Source organism: Mustelus asterias, unplaced genomic scaffold (genome assembly GCF_964213995.1).
Source record: "Mustelus asterias unplaced genomic scaffold, sMusAst1.hap1.1 HAP1_SCAFFOLD_4272, whole genome shotgun sequence".
In the NCBI taxonomy this organism is placed as follows: domain Eukaryota; kingdom Metazoa; phylum Chordata; class Chondrichthyes; order Carcharhiniformes; family Triakidae; genus Mustelus; species Mustelus asterias.
In genome coordinates this window covers 1-20,547 of record NW_027594217.1, presented here as the reverse complement: position 1 = coordinate 20,547, position 20,547 = coordinate 1, and the positions used below count along the sequence as shown (strand labels likewise).

The 20,547-nt window shown below is 53.2% G+C and overlaps 1 protein-coding gene across 2 annotated transcripts; it reads right to left on the bottom strand.

Moving 5' to 3' along the window:
• Nucleotides 1–3,005: 3,005 nt before the first annotated feature.
• Nucleotides 3,006–19,519, bottom strand: LOC144491036 (nucleotidyltransferase MB21D2-like). 2 transcript variants are annotated; one of them, XM_078208714.1, is made up of 3 exons: nucleotides 19,493–19,519; nucleotides 10,855–11,464; nucleotides 3,006–4,307 (listed from the first exon to the last, which is right to left on the bottom strand). In XM_078208714.1, the coding sequence occupies exons 2-3, from the start codon at nucleotides 11,072–11,074 to the stop codon at nucleotides 3,016–3,018; spliced, it is 1,512 nt and encodes a 503-aa protein (XP_078064840.1). In that variant the 5' UTR covers nucleotides 11,075–11,464; nucleotides 19,493–19,519; the 3' UTR covers nucleotides 3,006–3,015. The 2 variants fall into 2 exon arrangements, with proteins under 2 accessions (XP_078064840.1, XP_078064839.1); XM_078208713.1 differs by lacking the exon at nucleotides 19,493–19,519 and adding an exon at nucleotides 17,273–17,436.
• Nucleotides 19,520–20,547: the final 1,028 nt, after the last annotated feature.

Below are 20,547 nucleotides of genomic sequence, written 5' to 3'. Positions count from 1 at the left end.
ACCTACAGTACAGAAAGAGGCCATTCGGCCCATCGAGTCTGCACCGACCACAATCCCACCCAGGCCCTACCCCCATATCCCTACATATTTTACCCGCTAATCCCTCTACTCTACGCATCCCAGGACACTAAGGGGCAATTTTTAGCATGGCCAATCAACCTAACCCCCGCACATCTTTGGACATATCTAATGTCCTCTTTGGGGAAGGAAATCTTCCGTCTTTACCCGGTCTGCCTACCTGTGACTCCAGGCCCAGAGCCAATGTGGCCGACCCTCACCTACTCCTCTGAAATGGCTGAGCGAGAGACACAGTTCAGGGGGCAATTAGTGATGGACAACAAGTGCTGGCCTGGCCCAGCCAGGTTAGGTGGATTGGCCATGCTAAATTGCCCCTTAGTGTCCAAAGATGTGCAGGTTAGGTGGATTGGCCATGCTAAATTGCCCTTAGTGTCCAAAGATGTGTAGGTTAGGTGGATTGGCCGTGCTAAATTGCCCCTTAGTGTCCAAAGATGTGCAGGTTAGGTGGATTGGCCATGCTAAATTGCCCCTTAGTGTCCAAAGATGTGCGGGTTAGGTGGATTGGCCATGCTAAATTGCCCCTTAGTGTCAGGGGGTCCAGCAGCGTAAATAGGTGTGGCTACGGGGATAGGGGCTGGGTGGGATTGTGGTCGGTGCAGGCGCGATGGACCGAATGGCCTCCTCCTGCACTGCAGGGAGTCTATGAAAGAGGGCCGAATGGCCTCTTTCTGTCCCAGGTTCCGACGCCCGCTCCGAGCACACTCACCAAGATGGTTTGGACTTGGGGTTTTAATCACTGGCACAAACCTCTCCCCCCACCCCCCTGCCACCCAACACCCCCCACACCTACTTCCACGCAACAGGACCAAGATCGCCGCCAACCCCCCCTCCCCCAACAAGCTCCAAATAGCTGGGCAGGGAGAGAAGGCGACACATTGTCTGTCATACACCCTCATTTCCTTTTCAAATGCCTCTCACCAACAACAATTCTGACCCCCCCTTCCCCACACCACCCCCACCCACTCCACCCCTCCCCACCCCCACCCCCCCCACCACCCCCACCCACTCCCCCCCCAATCTCTCAGCAAACAAAGAAAAGACTCCCTCCCACAAAAACCCTGTCACAGCTCCTGACTACACCTCACCCAGGCCGTCCTCCCCTTTCCCACTCTCTCCCCCCCCCAATCTCCCCCGCCCCCTGAGGCAGCTCCCCACCCCCCCCCACACACACCTGAGGCAGCCACCACCCCCCCACACACACACCTGAGGCAGTTCCCCACGCCCCCCCCCCCGCCACAGCCCAGAGGCAGCCAGAACCCCCCCACATACACACCTGAGGCATCCCCACCCCCCCCCCCAGCCCCGAGGCAGGAGAAGATGGAGAACTGCACGGCCGTCGGAGAACTCAGCACCTCTGCCATTTCCAACGGCACAGGAAAGCCCGGAGGGTGGAAAGGTCGTTCCAGGATCCTAGCCCAGTGACACTAGGTTTGGGCTCGCTCAGCCAAGACAGGTTAGACAGGCTTGTTAACCGGCCCGGTAATCGTATTAAACTTAATCTAGGCTATGGCATTTTCTGCGGCAAGGTGAACAAAAGGGAAAACAAAACCTTTTAGTGCCGAGGACCGTCGCAGAATAACCACTGCCAGCGCGAGAGAGAGAGGTTTTGCTGAAGCTTCCCGGCTCGCACTCATCAGGACAAAGGCAAGAGTCTCTCACAACAATTTACACTGCAGGAGAAAAGGGTGCTGATTGGTTGGCACGTGGCGTCTGATTGGCCGAGCCGTTGCCATAGCTCATCGTCGCGAGGGGGGGGGGCACCTACATTCATTCACAGGGACCCACTGTCCGCAATCAAAAGGAAAGCGTTCAATCCTTTGTTGAATGGGCGGTGGGAACCTGGGGATCCCACAGCTCCTTGTTGAATGGACAGGGGGAACCTGGGGATCCCACAGCTCCTTGTTGAATGGACAGGGGGAACCTGGGGATCCCACAGCTCCTTGTTGAATGGACAGGGGGAACCTGGGGATCCCACAGCTCCTTGTTGAATGGGCGGGGGGAAACCTGGGGGGTCCCACAGCTCTTTGTTGAAGGGGCGGGGGGAAACCTGGGGGGTCCCACAGCTCTTTGTTGAATGGGCGGGGGGAAACCTGGGGGGTCCCACAGCTCTTTGTTGAACAGGTGGGGGGGGAGAACTTGGGGAACCCGCAGCTCTTTGTTGAATGGGTGGGAAACCTGGGGAACCCACAGCTCCTTGTTGAACAGGTGGGGGTGGGAAACCTGGGAGCCCACAGCTCCTTGTTGAATTGGCAAGGGAACTTGGGGAGCCCACAGCTCCTTGTTGAACGGGTGGGGGGGGGGGGGGGGGAGAACCCACAGCTCTTTGTTGAATGGGCGGGGGGGTGGAAACTTGGGGAACCCACAGCTCCTTGTTGAATTGGTGGGGGAACTTGGGGATCTCACAGCTCCTTGTTGAATGGGCGGGGGAACTTGGGGATCCCACAGCTCCTTGTTGAATTGGCGGGGGAACTTGGGGAACCCACAGCTCCTTGTTGAATGGGCGGGGGAACTTGGGGATCCCACAGCTCCTTGTTGAATTGGCGGGGGAACTTGGGGATCCCACAGCTCTTTGTTGAATGGGCGGGGGGGGGTGGAAACTTGGGGAGCCCCCAGCTCCATGTTGCTTTCTCCATAGCAACGCCTCAGCCAATTTAGCCAGCATCATTTTCTCCTGCGGGGGGGGGGAAGCGTAGAATCTGTTGAATTTGGGCGTTCTTGCGGCCGGCCTGATGAGTGCACGGTGGAAAGCTTCAACAGCGATGGCTCCATCCAGCGACGTTGCAGAGCGCTGCCTCCACACCATAGAGGGAGGAAGATGTCGGGTGGTATCCCGCGCATTGCGGGAGGGAGAGGGAGGCGGCGAAGTGGGGGGGGGGGGGGGGGGGGGGGTAGGGGAAGACATTCACAATCGGCTGGACGAGTTCGATCCGGCCCCCTTCAGAAGAACTTGTCATCGATCCTGAAGTGGGGTTTGCTGACATCGTCCGGATTGAGGAAGACTGAGATGGACTTGCCCTGGTTCTCGGTCACCAGCTGCTGGAGCTTGCGGGCGAGGCTGTCGTCCTGACCGCCGCCGCCGCCGCCGGCCAGCAGCACCCCGTCCGACTGGGAGGCGGCCAGGCCCGGCCCGGGCCGCTGCCGCAGCTCCTGGGCCAGCCGGCCGGCAGCCTTGGCGTGCTCGATGGCGCTGCGCAGGTGTTCGGCTGGGTCGGAGCGCACCGAGGAGAGGCGGCAGGCCAGCAGCAGCACCGTGCTGTCGGGGAGCCGCTCGAACATGTTGCACTGGGGCAGGAAGTAGTTGGGGCACGACCTGTTGACCAGGCAGTGGGCCAGGTCGTCCAGCAGGCCCAGGAGGAAGTGGGCCGTGTTCTCCTCGCGGCCCAGGAAGCTGGAGGGCAGGCGGTCGCAGGCCCACAGCATCAGGCTCCTCAGGTGGTAGGGGCTGATGGCCCGGGGCCGGGACAGGAGCTTGACGATCAGGGCCTTGTAGGCCTGGTAGGCCTGGATCAGGGGGGCGGAGAGGCACTTCTTCAGCTGCACCTCGCTGCGGGAGAAGGCCAGCCGCCACTCGTTCTCCCGGTTCCCCGCGCAGGAGCAGGCCGGCACCAGGTAGAAGCCGCTGATCACCTCCTCCTCCGTGATCTTGCCGTCCCAGAAGTGGTTCTCCATCAGCCAGTTCTGCGCCACGGCCGGCCAGCCCTTGAAAGACACCACCGGCACCACGTCGTACAGCAGCCGGCTCCGGCCCACGTCCAGGATGACCGTGACCACCGTGCCGTTCTTGTCGACTGCCACCACGCCGGGCACCCCCCGCTGGGGGTGGCTCCGGATCCGCTCAATCACGGCGCAGACGGAGCGGAAGAACCAGTCCGCCACCTTGGTGGGCGAGAAGTAGTAGCTGCCCCCGCCGCTCCCCCCGCCCTCCGGGGGGCCCTCCGTGTCCGTGCAGCACTCCTTCCACTTCTCCATGGTCCGCTCGTCAAAGAGCCGCAGGCTGAGCCACGAGTGGCAGGGGGCCGAGTGCCGCATGTCCAGCGTCACCGGCTGGTTGCGGTCGTGGAGCTTCAGCGCGGGCACCAGCAGGGTGAAGTCCACGTCGTAGTCCGTGCCCCTGGCGTAGTCGCCCAGCTCCTCGGGGTCCATGTCGACCACACCCTCCCGGACCCCGCCGGACAGCAGCAGGTACTCGTTGGACACGGGCAGCTTGTGGTCCAGCTTTTGGACGAGGCCTGCAGGGGGAGGGCAGAGAGCAGGTTTAGAGCACCGGAGAATCTCTACAGCAACAGGAGGCGGCCACTCAGCCCATCGAGTCTGCGCCGACTCCTCGACAGAACATCTCACCCAGGCCCTATCCCCATAACCCCACTAATCCACCTAACCTGCGCACCTTCGGACACTCAGGGGCAATTTAGCATGGCCAATCCCCCTAACCCGCACATCTTTGGACACTAAGGGGCAGTTTAGCATGGCCAATCCCCCTAACCCGCACATCTTTGGACACTAAGGGGCAATTTAGCATGGCCAATCCACCTAACCTGCACATCTTTGGACGCTAAGGGGCAATTTAGCATGGCCAATCCACCTAACCTGCACACCTTTGGACGCTAAGGGGCAATTTAGCATGGCCAATCCACCTAACCCGCACATCTTTGGACGCTAAGGGGCAATTTAGCATGGCCAATCTCCCTAACCTACACATCTTTGCTAACTAAGGGGAAATTTAGCATGGCCAATCCACCTAACCCGCACATCTTTGGACATTATGGGGTGGCTCAGTGGTTAGCACTGCTGCCTCACATCGCCAGGGACCCGGGTTCGATTCCCGGCTTGGGTCACTGTCTGTGCGGAGTCTGCACGTTCTCCCCGTGTCTGCGTGGGTTTCCTCCAGGTGCTCCGGTTTCCTCCCACAGTCCGAAAGGCGTGCTGGTTAGGTGCATTGACCCGAACAGGCACTGGAATGTGGCGACTAGGGGGAATTTCACAGTAACTTCACTGCAGTGTTAATGCAAGCCTACTTGTGACTAATAAATAAACTTTACTTTAAGGGACAATTTAGCATGGCCAATCCACCTAACCTGCACATCTTTAGACACTAAGGGGCAATTTAGCATGGCCAATCCACCTAACCTGCACATCTTTGGACACTAAGGGGCAATTTAGCATGGCCAATCCCCCTAACCTACACATCTTTGGACACTAAGGGGCAATTTAGCATGGCCAATCCACCTAACCTGCACATCTTTAGACACTAAGGGGCAATTTAGCATGGCCAATCCACCTAACCTGCACATCTTTAGACACTAAGGGGCAATTTAGCATGGCCAATCCACCTAACCTGCACATCTTTAGACACTAAGGGGCAATTTAGCATGGCCAATCCACCTAACCTGCACATCTTTGGACACTAAGGGGCAATTTGGCATGGCCAATCCACCTAACCCACACATCATTGGGCTGTGGGAGGAAACCGGAGCACCCGGAGGAAACCCACGCAGACACGGGGGGGGGGGGGGAGAACGTGCAGACTCCGCACAGACAGTGACCCAAGCCGAGAATGGAACCCAAGTCCCTGGCGCTGAGAGGCAGCAGCGTTAACCACTGTGTCGCCCCTTGGTCATGCTAAGACGTGCAAGCGAGGTATATTAGCCATGGTAAATGCACGGGGGTTACAAGGATAGCACAGAGGGTGGGGCCTGGGTAAGAAGCTCTTTCAGAGAGTCAGTGCAGACTCGATGGGCCGGATGGCCTCCTTCTGCACTGTGTGGATTCTATAATTGGTTTCTTGAGAAATCATCAGTGTCTTGGACCAAATTCCAACGGCTGGACCAAATGAAAAGTCACGACCATTAGCAAACATTAAAAAATATACAAAAATAAGCCATAAAAATTGCACAATTAGAATTAATTTTAAAATGTTTACCACGCTCTGCATTTTGGATCAGAAATCCAGGTTCAATTCATTGAGTTCTCAGTTGCTTATGGAGTATTGTTGAGTTTTACTGAACGGGGGATTGGACTGGTCTCGTAATCTCCCGCGGGATTAGAATGACGGATTCTCTGGGGGAATAAGGAGCAGCCTGTTGGGATGACAGATGTGTTTCCATGCTGCAATCTAAACGTACAACTGGGAGGGGAACTCCCAATTAGAGAGTCATAGGGGTTTACAGCATGGAAACAGGCCCTTCGGCCCAACTTGTCCCATGCTGCCCCTTTTTTTTTTAAACCCCTAAACTAATCCCAATTGCCCGCGTTTGGCCCATATCCCTCTATACCCATGTACCTATCTAAACGCTTTTTAAAAGACAAAATTGTACCCGCCTCCACTACTGCCTCTGGCAGCTCGTTCCAGACACTCACCACCCTGTGTGTGAAATAATTGCCCCTCTGGACCCTTTTGTATCTCTCCCCTCTCACCTTAAACCTATGCCCTCTAGTTTTAGACTCCCCTACCTTTGGGAAAAGATATTGACTATCTAGCTGATCTGTGCCTCTCATTATTTTACAGACCTCTATAAGATCACCCCTCAGCCTCCTACGCTCCAGAGAAAAAAGTCCCAGTCTATCCAACCTCTCCTCATAACTCAATCCATCAAGTCCCGGTAGCACCCCAGTAAATCTTTTCTGCACTCTTTCTAGTTTAATAATATCCTTTCTATAATAGGGTGACCAGAATTGCACACAGTATTCCAAGTGTGGCCTTACCAATGTCTTGTACAACTTCAACAAGACGTCCCAACTCCTGTATTCAATGTTCTGACCAATGAAACCAAGCATGCCGAATGCCTTCTTCACCACTCTGTCCGCCTGTGACTCCACTTTCAAGGAGCTATGAACCTGTATCCCTAGATCTCTTTGTTCTGTAACTCTCCCCAACGCCCTGCCATTAACTGAGTAAGTCCTGCCCTGGTTCAATCTACCAAAATGCATCACCTCGCATTTGTCTAAATTAAACTCCATCTGCCATTCGTCAGCCCACTGGCCCAATTGATCAAGATTCTGTTGCAGTCGGAAGTAACTTTCTTCACTGTCCACTACGCCACCAATCTTGGTGGCGTAGTGGACAGTGATAAACCCACGCAGACACGGGGAGAACGTGCAGACTCCGCACAGACAGTGACAGTTAACGCATTGCTGCAACCGCCACCCCACACAGCCTCGCTACCGTCCCCGCACCAACTTTGTGTCACTCGTGGCTCAGTTGGCAGCACGTCCCCTCGCTTGGGATCAGACAATTTGGGGGTTCAATCCCCACTCTGGGAGATAGAATCATAGAATCCCTACAGTGCAGAAGGAGGCCATTCGGCCCACCAAGATGGGGCAGCACAGTGGTTAGCGCTGCAGCCTCACAGCGCCAGGGACCCGGGTTCGATTCCCGGCTTGGGTCACTGTCTGTGTGGAGGTTGCACGTTCTCCCCGTGTCTGCGTGGGTTTCCTCCGGGTGCTCCGGTTTCCTCCCACACTCTGAAAGATGTGCTGGTTAGGGTGCATTGACTCGAACAGGCGCCGGAGTGTGGCGACTAGAGGAATTTCACAGTAGCTTCATTGTAGTGTTAATGTAAGCCTTACTTGTGACTAATAAATTTACTTTAAAGAGCCTGCACCGACCACAATCCCATACATCGCCATAACCCCACATATTTACCCTGCTCATCCCCCTGACACATACGGCAATTTAGCACGGCCAATCAACCTAATCTGCACATCTTTGGACTGTGGGAGGAAACTGGAGCACCCGGAGGAAACCCACGCAGACACGGGGAGAACGTGCAGACTCCGCGCACACAGAGACACAAGCTGGGAATCGAACCAGTGCTAACCCACTGTGCCACCATCTGGAACCAAAGAAACCTTAGCAACCAACACCCTCCCAAGTGCTGTTACTGAGGAACAGGGGAACCATGACACAGGATGACACAGTGTGTCTGTAATGAATCACAGAATTGTGATGTTCAAGGAAGCTATTAGACCCATTGCGTCTGCACCAGCTCTCCCACAGTCTGCACGTTCTCCCCGTGTCTGCGTGGGTTTCCTCCGGGTGCTCCGGTTTCCTCCCACAGTCCAAAGATATGCAGATTAGTTTAAAGTTTATTTATTAGTGTCACGAGTCGGCTTACATTAACACTGCAATGAAGTTACTGTGAAATTCCCCCTAGTCGCCACACTCCGACGCCTGTTCGGGTAACACTGAGGGAGAATTTAGCACGGCCAATGCACCCTAACCAGCACGTCTTTCGGGCTGTGGGAGGAAACCGGAGCACCCGGAGGAAACCCACGCAGACACGGGGGGAATGTGCAGACTCCACACAGACAGTGACCCAAGGCCGGGAATCGAACCCGGGTCCCTGGCGCTGTGAGGCAGCAGCGCTAACCCGCCGTGTCAGCAGGTTAGTAGTTAAAAGTTAGGGTTATGGAAAGAGCCCAGAACTAGGGGGTCCATCATACGACGCTCCCGTAGTCAAAACACGTGCAGTCGCTGTTCCATTTTGATAGGAGGGGGTTTGCAATCCTCAATTCACCTCCAGGGCTCCAGCTCTTGGGTGAGGCTGCTAACCACCGTGCCGCCCATCGGGTCATTCCCCTTTAACCCCTGAACATTGTCTGTAGGTAAATAATCATCCAGTCCCCCCTTCAAAGCCTCGATTGTACCTGCCTCCACCACACTTCCAGGCAGCGCATTCCAGACCCCAACCACTCGCTGGGTAAGAATTTCCTCATCACATCCGTTTCTTCGGCAAATCACTTCAAATCTCTCGTTCTCAATCCTATTGCGAGTGGGAACAGTTTTCCCCCTCTCTACTCTGTCCCCAGCCTTCTCTCGTGATTTTGAGCTTCTCTATCAAATCTCTTCTCAGCCCTCTTTTCTCCAAGGAGAACAGTCCCAACCTCTCCAATCTTGATTTGATTTATTATTGTCACATGTGTTGGGATACAGTGAAAAGTACTGTTTCTTGCGCGCTATACAGACAAAGCATACCGTTCATAGAGTACATAGGGGAGAATGTCACTGCCAACAAAACGAAGGAAATTGTCATCTACTTCAGGAGTGGTGGTGGAAAACATGTCCCTGTCTACATCAACGGGGACGAAGTAGAAAGGGTCGAGAGCTTCAAGTTTCTAGGTGTCTAGATGTCAAGTTCGAGGTATCACTTGTCCTGGTCCCCCCCCACGCCAACACTATAGTTAAGAAAGCACCACCAACGCCTCTACTTTCTCAGGAGACTAAGGAAATTTGGCATGTCAGCTACGACTCTCACCAACTTTTACAGATGCACCATAGAAAGCATTCTTTCTGGTTTGTATCACAGCTTGGTCTGGGCTCCCTGCTCTGCCCCAAGCCCGCAAGGTACAAAGGGTCGTGAATGTAGCCCAATCCATCACGCAAACCAGCCTCCCATCCATTGACTCTGTCTACACTTCCCGCTGCCTCGGGAAAAGCAGCCAGCATAATCAAGGACCCCCCCACGCACCCCGGACATTCTCTCTTCCACCTTCTTCCGTCGGGAAAAAGATACAAAAGTCTGAGGTCACGTACCAACCGACTCAAGAACAGCTTCTTCTCTGCTGCTGTCAGACTTTTGAATGGACCTACCTCGCATTAAGTTGATCTTTCTCTACACCCTAGCTATGACTGTAACTTTCCTTTCCTTCTCTATGAACGGTATGCTTTGTCTGTATAGCGCGCAAGAAACAATACTTTTCACTGTATCCCAATACATGTGACAATAATAAATCAAATCAAATCCTTCTCCCCTATGTACTCTATGAATGGTATGCTTGGTCTGTATAGTGCGCAAGGAACAATACTTTTCACTGTATCCCAATACATGTGACAATAATAAATCAAATTAGAAGGATGTAGTGAGTGATTTATTATTGTCACATGTATTGGGATACAGTGAAAAGTATTTTTTCTTGCGCGTTATACAAAGCATACCGTTCATAGAGAAGGAAAGGACAGAGCGCAGAATGTAGTGTTACAGTCATAGCTAGGGTGTAGAGAAAGATCAACTTAATGCGAGGTAGGTCCATTCAAAAGTCTGACGGCAGCAGGGAAGAAGCTGTTCTTGAGTCGGTCGGTCCGTGACCTCAGACTTTTGTATCTTTTTCCCAACGGAAGAAGGTGGAAGAGAGAATGTCCGGGGCGCGTGGGGTCCTTAATTATTCTGGCTGTTTTTCCCGAGGCGGCGGGAAGTGTAGACAGAGTCAATTTGATTTATTATTGTCACATGTATTGGGATACAGTGAAAAGTATTGTTTCTTGCGCGCTATACAGACAAAGCATACCGTTCATAGAGTACATAGAGGAGAAGGATTTGATTTGTCACATGTATTGGGAGACAGTGAAAAGCATTGTTTCTTGCGCGCTATCAGACAAAGCATACCGTTCATAGAGTACATAGGGGAGAAGGATTTGATTTGATTGATTATTGTCACATGTATTGGGATACAGTGAAAAGTATTGATTCCTGCGCGCTATACAGACAAAGCATACCGTTCATAGAGAAGGAAACGAGAGAGTGCAGAATGTAGTGTTACAGTCATAGCTATATCTATCCCCTTAAATTGAGATTATGCCCCTTTATCCTGGCCTCTCCCGCAAGGGGAACTAACCTCTCAGACCACGCACATACCCCAGGCGCGCGTGCACCCTGCCTGCCCAGTGGCTGCACTTCAAAGGGGCTTCACTGGTGGCAAAGTGTTTTGGAGGCACGGTAGGCGCTATATAAATGCAAGTCTGTCTCGCGCGCCGCCACCGCCGCTCACTCACTCACTCACCCAGCATGGAGAAAATGAAATCTTTGGCCGTGTGCACCTCCAATGCCCGCCGGTCGTCAAAATCCCGCAGCTCGTGTTTGCCGAACTCCTGGATCAGTTTGGTTACCTCCTCGATGCGCGCGCCCGAGTGGAAGTCCAGGTCGTTTAGGGGCTTGGCCAGGGCTGGCGGCCTGGCACCCGGTGGCCCATCCTTGCCAGACAAGGATGCCAAAGCCGCCATTTCTGGGAACCAACGGCAGGGGGGGGGGGGGGGGGGGGGGGGGGGAACAGGGGTGGAGGGGAAAAGTGGTTAGGAGGGGCAGTGGCAAATGTGGCAGCTGGGAAAGGGATTCCACCGGGGCGGTGGCAGGCCAGGAGTGGGATTGAGGGAGGGTGGCGCTGGGGTAGGGTAGGGTCGAACCGCATTCAACGTCCTGCCACAGCTTCCAGGAATTCAGCACCGACCACAAAATCGGCGGCGGGAGACGCCGCGCGGGTTGGGAGGCGAAGCCGGCTCTTAGCCCCGAGGTCCGAGTCGTCGGGAGGTCCGATTACAGGCGAGTGAAGGAGCTCCTTTTCTGACGGCCTGGGTGACACAGGTAGGGGGAGTCCACGCTCTTCATCGCGAGACCTGCGGGAGCAAAAAAGGCAAGACATCGGGAAAAAGGGGGAAGTGAAGAGACCCGAGCTCAGAAAATCCCAAGTAACTTAACGGGAGTTCCGGTTAGCCAATAACCTGGTGCCAGTGCGATGACAAGTTTGGCCAGCAAGAGGTTTGCCCAACTCTCTCCTGCTGCCTTGACGGAGTCCAAAAAACCCCAACTTCAGTATCTCCCCTTTATATAGGCAGCGACAATAAGACGTCTCACAACACCAGGTTAAAGTCCAACAGGTTCATTTGGTAGCACGAGCTTTCGGAGCGCTGCTCCTTCATCAGAGGAGCCAAGGAACAGCGCTCCAAAAGCTCGTGCTACTAAATAAAGCTGTTGGACTTTAACCTGGTGTTGTGAGACTACTTACGGTGCCAACCCCAGTCCCACGCCGACATCTCCGCATTATAGGAAGCGAGGCCTTGAATGGTGGGGGGCTGGCTGAAAAATTGGAGAGAGGAGCTAATGTAAGCAAGCAATCCAACATGGCGGCACGGTGGTTAGCACTGCTGCCTCACAGCATTAGGGACCTGGGTTCGATTCCCGGCTTAGGTCACTGTCTGTGTGGAGTTTGCACATTCTCCCCCCGTGTCTGCGTGGGTTTCCTCCGGGTGCTCCGGTTTCCTCCCACAGTCTGAAAGACGAGCTGGTTAGGGTGCATTGGCCGTGCTAAATTCTCCCTCAGTGTTACCCGAACTGGCGCCGGAGTGTGGCGACTAGGGGGATTTTCACAGTAACTTCATTGCAGTGTTAATGTAAACGTTGAAGTTTATTTATTCGTCACAAGTAGGCTTATATTAACACTGCAATGAAGTTACTGTGTCAATCCCCTTGACGCCACACTCCGGTGCCCATTCGGGTAACACTGAGGGAGAATTTAGCACGGCCAATGCACGCTAACCAGCACGTCTATCGGACTGTGGGAGGAAACCAGGGCACCCGGAGGAATCCCACGCAGACAAGTGTGTAGTGCGGTGACGAGGGTATTTTCACAGTAACTTCATTGCAGTGTTAATGTAAGCCGACTTGTGACACCGATAAACTAAACTAAACTTTAACCTGCACATCTTTCGGACTGTGGGAGGAAACCGGAGCACCCGGAGGAAACCCACGCAGACACGGGGGGAGAACGTGCAGACTCCGCACAGACAGTGACCCAAGCCGGGAATCGAACCCGGGTCCCTGGCGTCGTGAGGCAGCAGTGCTAACCCACTGTGCTACCATGCCGTGTGTAGATTTATCACCCTCATTAAGTGCCTGCGACAGGTTGCTTGTGGGCAAAAGTCGGGGGGAGGTGGGGGGCTGCAGACCCCTCCCAGACAACGGTGGCCAGACCTCAAAAGTACCTTGGCTGATTGCAAAACGTTTTTGGGACGTGCTGACCTCAACCAGTGCAAGTTACTTCCCCCCGTTCCGCTGCACTCTCAAAGAACAATACAGCACAGGAACAGGCCCTTCGGCCCTCCAAGCCCGCGCCGCTCCCCGGTCCAAACTAGACCATTCTTTTGTATCCCTCCATTCCCACTCCGTTCATATGGCTGTCTAGATAAGTCTTAAACGTTCCCAGTGTCCTTCCAGTCTCCTTCCATCCTAATAACACAACTGAGCACTGGTTGGGCAGCCAGCTTTTCTGGGTTCAGGAGCGGGTCGGGTTGACTTGATTTATTGTCACATGTATTGGGATACAGTGAAAAGTATTGTTTCTTGCGCGCTGTACAAAGCATACCGTTCATAGAGAAGGAAAGGAGAGAGTGCAGAATGTAGTGTTACAGTCATAGCTAGGGTGTAGAGAAAGATCAACTTAATGCGAGGTCGGTCCATTCAAAAGTCTGACGGCAGCAGGGAAGAAGCTGTTCTTGAGTCGGTCGGTGCGTGACCTCAGACTTTTGTATCTTTTTCCCGACGGAAGGTGGGAGAGAGAATGTCCGGGGTGCGGCACGGTGGTTAGCACTGCTGCCTCACAGCACCAGGTACCCCCGGTTTGGGCTCAGTGTCTGTGTGGAGTCTGCACGTTCTCCCCGTGTCTGCGCGGGTTTCCTCCGGGTGCTCCGGTTTCCTCCCACAGTCCAGCGGGTTAGGTGGATTGGCCGTGCTCAATTGCCCCTTAGTGTCAGGGAGAACTAGCTAGTGTAAATGCAAGGGGTTATGGGGATAGGACCTGGGTGGGATTGTGGTCGGTGCAGGCTCGATGTGCCGAATGGCCTCCTTCTGCACCGTAGGGGTTGTTTGTATGTGGGGTCCTTAATTATGCTGGCTGCTTTTCCCGAGGCAGCGGGAAGTGTAGACCGTGTCAATGGATGGGAGGCTGGGTTTGCGTGATGGATTGGGCTACATTCACAACCTTTTGTAGTTCCTTGCGGTCTTGGGCAGAGCAGGAGCCCCAGACCAAGCTGTGATACAACCAGAAAGAATGCTTTCTATGGAGCATCTGTACAAGTTGGTGAGAGTCGTAGCTGACATGCCGAATTCTTTTAGTCTTCTGAGAAAGTAGAGGACGCTGGGGTCCATCAAGGAAAGAAATGGTTGCCCCTTGCCCTCTTTTTAGGTCAAACCAAATAAACAAACTCAGATTAAGTCAGGACAAAGCAAAAGGGGCAGCTCCCCAAAAGGAGGGGGAACAGCCCCAACAGAAATCAAAGTAGAAGGGAAACTTAAAAACATCAAATTAAAATGTGATTATTAGGGTCGATAACGCACCCCAACCCCTGCGGTGCCCAGCGGGCGCAGAAGGCGTCAACCGCCCCCCGTGGACACCGCATGCTCCCTCTCCAGGGACACCCGGCCGCGAACGTAGCCGCGGTAGAGGGGCAGACAGTCAGGATGGACGGCCCCCTCGATCACCCGCAGCCTGGACCGGTAAATGGCGCGTTTCGCCAGGCCCAGGATCACGAGGAGGTCGCCATCCCGACCCTCCCCTCTCCGCACCGGGTGTCTGTAGATCAGGAGCGTGGGACTGAAGTGCAGACAAAACATCAACAAAAGGTTCTTTAGGAAAACATAAAGGGAGTGCAGCCTAAGACACACAACATAGACATGGTCCACGGACTCCACAAGGCCGCAGAAAGGGGCAGGCTTCGGAGCCCGTGAACCAGCGAATCCTACGGTTGTGCGGCACTGCTGCGTGCATCACCCTCCACCCCAGGTCCCCGACGTAATTGGGGGAGTTCCCTCCGTAAAGGGACCTCCAGCGGGGACCTCCGCCGCCCGGCGGCAACAAGGCCCGCCAAGGTGTATCCGGGCGACAGGCGAGGAGGCGGTAGTGGAAGGTGTGCAGCAGCAGCCCGCACAGGAAACGCCTCCACGCGGTAGAAAAAGGCACGGAGGGCATTTCCGCGAGGCGGCTCAGGCTGTGGGGTACCTCACCCAGGGGAGGGGGCTGAGGCTTTGGGCCAATGTGGAATTCCGCCCGAACAGGGGAACGCTCGGGCGGGATCCCACCGCACGCCTGCGCCGCCTCGAGTTTGCGTGCAGTTTCGGGGCCGAGCACGGCCGACCTAAGGTCCAGGATGGCTTTGGCCGCGCGCCAGACGGACGTCCCCGCGCGCTCAGCCAGCACGCGGGGACTCATCCAGCCCGCCCCTCCGCCATCGAGCATGCCCCCGATTCTGGTCACCCCGGCGTCCACAGCCCTCCTCTCCGCCAGCCACCTGAAGTCATACGGCTGGAGGAGCGGATTCCTGAGCAGCGGCTCTCGCACGAGAGCCGCTACTCCTGACGGGGGGGGAGCTGCGTCACGAGGCGACCGTGTTCCAGACGGTGAGGAGGTCCTGGTAGAAGATGGGCAACTCCTGCAGGGTGGTCGAAGCACGCCCCAGTTCGATATGCAGGAGCTGCACGTCATAATTGAGGCCGTGCCACTGGCGGAAGAAATACGTCGCCATGGCACACCATCGTGGAGGGGGCTCAACGTAAAGGTACCTCTGCAGGGCCTGGAGGCGGAAGGTCGCTATCTGAGTGCGGAGGCACACCAGACCTTGTCCGCCCTCCTCAAGCGGGAGATGCAGAACCGCAGCAGGGACCCAGTACAGTCGATTGTCCCAGAAGAACCGCAGGAGGGTCCTCTGGATATCGGCGCCAAAGCCAGGGGGAGGGGTCAAAGGGACCAGCCGGTACCACAGCATGGAGGCGACCAGCTGGTTTATGACGCGAACTCACGTAGGACAGCACTCGGAGCAGTCCTGTCCAGCGAGTCAGGCGGGCGGAGACTTTGGCCTCCAACTCCCGTTCCGTTGGGAAAAAGATTCAAAAGTCTGAGGTCACGCACCGACCGACTCAAGAACAGCTTCTTCCCTGCTGCTGTCAGACTTTTGAATGGACCTACCTCGCATTAAGTTGATCTTTCTCTACACCCTAGCTATGACTGTAACACTACATTCTGCACTCTCTCCTTTCCTTCTCTATGAATGGTATGCTCTGTCTGTATAGCGCGCAAGAAACAATACTTTTCACTGTATCCCAATACATGTGACAATAATAAATCAAATCCTTCTCCCCTATGTACTATATGAACGGTATGTTTTGTCTGTATAGCGCGCAAGATTCATAGAAACCCTACAGTGCAGAAGGAGGCCATTCGGCCCATCAAGTCTGCACCGACCACAATCCCACCCAGACCCTACCCCCATATCCCTACATATTTACCCGCTAATCCCTCTAACCTACGCATCTCAGGACACTAAGGGGCAATTTTTAGCACGGCCAATCAACCTAACCCGCATATCTTTGGACTGTGGGAGGAAACCGGAGCACCCGGAGGAAACCCACGCAGACACGAGGAGAATGTGCAAACTCCACACAGACAGTGACCCGAGCCGGGAATCGAACCCAGGTCCCTGGAGCTGTGAAGCAGCAGTGCTAACCCACTGCGTTACCGTGCCGCCCAATACTTTTCACTGTATCCCAATACATGTGACAATAATAAATCAAATCCTTCTCCCCTATGTACTCTATGAACGGTATGCTTTGTCCGTATAGTGCGCAAGAAACAATACTTTTCACTGTATCCCAATACATGTGACAATAATAAATCAAATCCTTCTCCCCTATGTACTCTATGAACGGTATGCTTTGTCTGTGTAGCGCGCAAGAAACAATACTTTTCACTGTATCCCAATACATGTGACAATAATAAATCAAATCCTTCTCCCCTATGTACTCTATGAACGGTATGCTCTGTCTGTATAGCGCGCAAGAAACAATACTTTTCACTGTATCCCAATACATGTGACAATAATAAATCAAATCCTTCTCCCCTATGTACTCTATGAACGGTATGCTTTGTCTGTGTAGCGCGCAAGAAACAATACTTTTCACTGTATCCCAATACATGTGACAATAATAAATCAAATCCTTCTCCCCTATGTACTCTATGAACGGTATGCTTTGTCTGTGTAGCGCGCAAGAAACAACACTTTTCACTGTATCCCAATACATGTGACAATAATAAATCAAATCCTTCTCCCCTATGTACTCTATGAACGGTATGCTCTGTCTGTATAGCGCGCAAGAAACAATACTTTTCACTGTATCCCGATACAGGTGACAATAATAAATCAAATCAAAAATAAATGCTGACCTTGCAAGAGATTCAAGATGTGAAAGTACAAGGTAACTGACTGATTCACCCAGTTTCCACCCCCGCCCCCCCTCCCTTCACTTCCTGTTAGGCTCTGAAAAGGTGTATGCCCGAGATCAGACCAAATTATTAACCAGAGCTGTTCACAGTCTGAAAGGTATGTTGAAGGGAGCGGCCTTCCCCCATCGAAATATCCAGCGCAAGTTCCACATACCATCAGGACGGAATAAAACCTGTAGATTTCAAGTTTCACTTCTGCACTCTTTTGTCTTCTCTGTTCCCCCCCCCCCACCCGCCGTCTCGCTCGGGAAGGCATCGTTTAGACCGCCGCCAGTCCTCACCAGTGAGGTACAAACTCGGCGCAATCGAACAGGATCCTGTGCCGTGGAACAGAAGCTCACTCCTCCTACTTCAGGTTATCTGGCAGCTCAGAGCTCACACACTTCAATCAGATCCAGGCGAGGGCGCGGAACAAAAAGGTGAGCGAACCGTGTGGCTCGCTCCGAACAGAGGCTGATAACGAGTCTGGGCACTCCGCTGTTTAATTAGCCTCGCCTCAGGAGGCGCAAGGCGAGGGAGACCCACGTCTGACTAATTCCCCTGCTGCCTCTCAACACAGCACCGTACTCACTGCTGCATCAGGCTAAAGTGCCCACTTAAATCTCCGGGTTAGGAATTTAAATCCAACAAGAGGTGATAAAAGCCTCCGGGCGACCCAGGATTCAAAGTCGCTGGCTCCTCTGTTAAATGCACACTGTCACAGATCACGTCTCGGATTACTCTCTCAATGCATTGCAAACCAATTGTCACATGCATTGGGATAAAGTGAAAAGTATTGTTTCTTGCGCGCTGTACAGGCAAAGCATACCGTTCATAGATACATAGAAAAACTACAGCACAAAACAGGCCCTTCGGCCCCACAAATTGTGCCGAACATATCCCTACCTTTTAGACCTACCTATAACTCTCCATTCTATTAAGTCCCATGTACTCATCCAGGAGTCTCTTAAAAGACCCTATTGAGTTTGCCTCCACCACCACTGACGGCAGCCGATTCCACTCGCCCACCACCCTCTGTGTGAAAAACTTCCCCCTAACATTTCCCCTGTACCTACCCCCTAGCACCTTAAACCTGTGTCCTCTCGTAGCAGACATTTCCGCCCTGGGAAAAAGCCTCAGAGTCCACCCGATCTATGCCTCTCAACATCTTATATACCTCTATTAGGTCTCCTCTCATCCTACGTCTCTCCAAGGAGAAAAGACCGAGCTCCCTCAGCCTATCCTCATAAGGCATGCCACTCAATCCAGGCAACATCCTTGTAAATCTCCTCTGCACCCTTTCAATCTTTTCCACATCCTTCCTGTAATGAGGCGACCAGAACTGAGCACAGTACTCCAAGTGGGGTCTGACTAGGGTCTTATATAGCTGCATCATTATCCCCGGACTCCGAAACTCATAGAGGAGAAGGATTTGATTTGATTTATTATTGTCACATGTATTGGGATACAGTGAAAAGTATTGTTTCTTGCGTGCTATACAGACAAAGCATACCATTCATAGAGTACATAGGGGAGAAGGATTTGATTTATTATTGTCACATGTATTGGGATACAGTGAAAAGTATTGTTTGTTGAGCGCTATACAGACAAAGCATACCGCTCATAGAGAAGGAAATGAGAAAGTGCAGAATGTAGCGTTACAGTCATAGCTAGGGTGTAGAGAAACAACACTTTTCACTGTATCCCAATACATGTGACAATAATAAATCAAATCCTTCTCCCCTATGTACTCTATGAACGGTATGCTTTGTCTGTATAGCGCGCAAGAAACAATACTTTTCACTGTATCCCAATGCATGTGACAATAATAAATCAAATCAACCCCCTACTTTTGACCAGCGTGACTGAACTTTTGACCAGCGTACTAGAACTAGAGGGCACAGCCTCAAAATAAAGGGGGGGTCAGTTCAGGACAGATTTGAGGAGGAACTTCTTCTCTCAGAAGGTGGTGAATCTCTGGAATTCTCTGCCCACTGAAGTGTTGGAGGCTACCTCGTTGAATATGTTTAAATCACGGATAGATGGATTCCTGATCGGTAAGGGAATTAGGGGTTATGGGGAGCAGGCGGGTAAGTGGAACTGATCCACTTCAGATCAGCCATGATCTTATTGAAAGGCGGGGCAGGCTCGAGGGGCTAGGTGGCCTACTCCTGCTCCTATTTCTTATGTTCTTATGACTGCACTGCAACAGGGATTAATGCAAGCACATCGAGGCCCGTTTGACAGCTCTCCCACCCAGCTTCTTTCGAGAAAACACAGGGTGACTCAGCAGAACATCTCAAAATAAAAAACAAAAAGGAGACAGACTTGCATTTAAACGTCACTTCACACGACCTCAGGGCACCCCACAAGATCTTACAGCTAGCGAAGTTACTTTTTGAAGCGTAACCACCGTTGTAACACCAGACACTCAGCAACCAATTCGCGCACCGCAAGTTCCCACAGCATCGGTGTTTTGCAATATTGGTCAGGACGCCAGATGGAGCTCCCCTTTGAAACAGTGTCACAGAATCATCGCATCCCGACAATGCAGGAGGAGGCCATTCGGCCCATCGAGCCTGCACCCACAACAATCTCACCCCAGGCCCTTTCCTAAGAACCCCACATATTTACCCTGCTAACCCCCTGACACCTAGGGACAATTTAGCATTGGCCAATCCAGCGAACCTAAACTAAGGATATTAATAAACTAGAAAGAGTGCAGAAAAGATTTACTCGGATGCTACTAGGACTTGATGGTTTGAGTTATAAGGAGAGGCTGGATAGACTGGGACTTTTTCCTCTGTAACGTAGGAGACTGAGGGGTGATCTTATAGAGGTCTATAAAATAACAAGGGGCACAGATCAGCTCGATAGTCAACATCTTTTCCCAAAGGGTAGGAGAGTCTAAAAAGTTTAAAAGTATAGTTTATTTATTAGTCACAAGTCGGCTTACATTAACACTGCAATGAAGTTACTGTGAAAATTCCCGAGTCGCCACATTCCGGCGCCTGTTCGGGTAACACTGAGGGAGAATTTAGCACGGCCAATGCACCCTAACCAGCACGGTCTTTCGGACTGTGGGAGGAAACCAGAGCACCCGGAGGAAACCCACGCAGACACGGGGGGAGAACGTGCAGACTCCGTACAGACAGTGACCCGAGCCAGGAATCGAACCCGGGTCCCTGGCGCTGTGAGGCAGCAGCGCTAACTCACTGTGCCACCCTCACTAAAACTAGAGGGCAGAGGTTTAAGGTGAGAGGGGAGAGATACAAAAAAGGGTCCAGAGGGGCAATTCGTTTCACACAGAGGGGGTGGTGAGGACAGGGGGGGGGGATGTGGGGTGAGATGAGGGTGGGGGGGGTGAGATGAGAGGGGGGGGGGAGGTGAGGGGGGGGGGGGGGAGAGTAGGGAATCATGCTGAACTGTGACGCCCCCCAGGGTTGAATA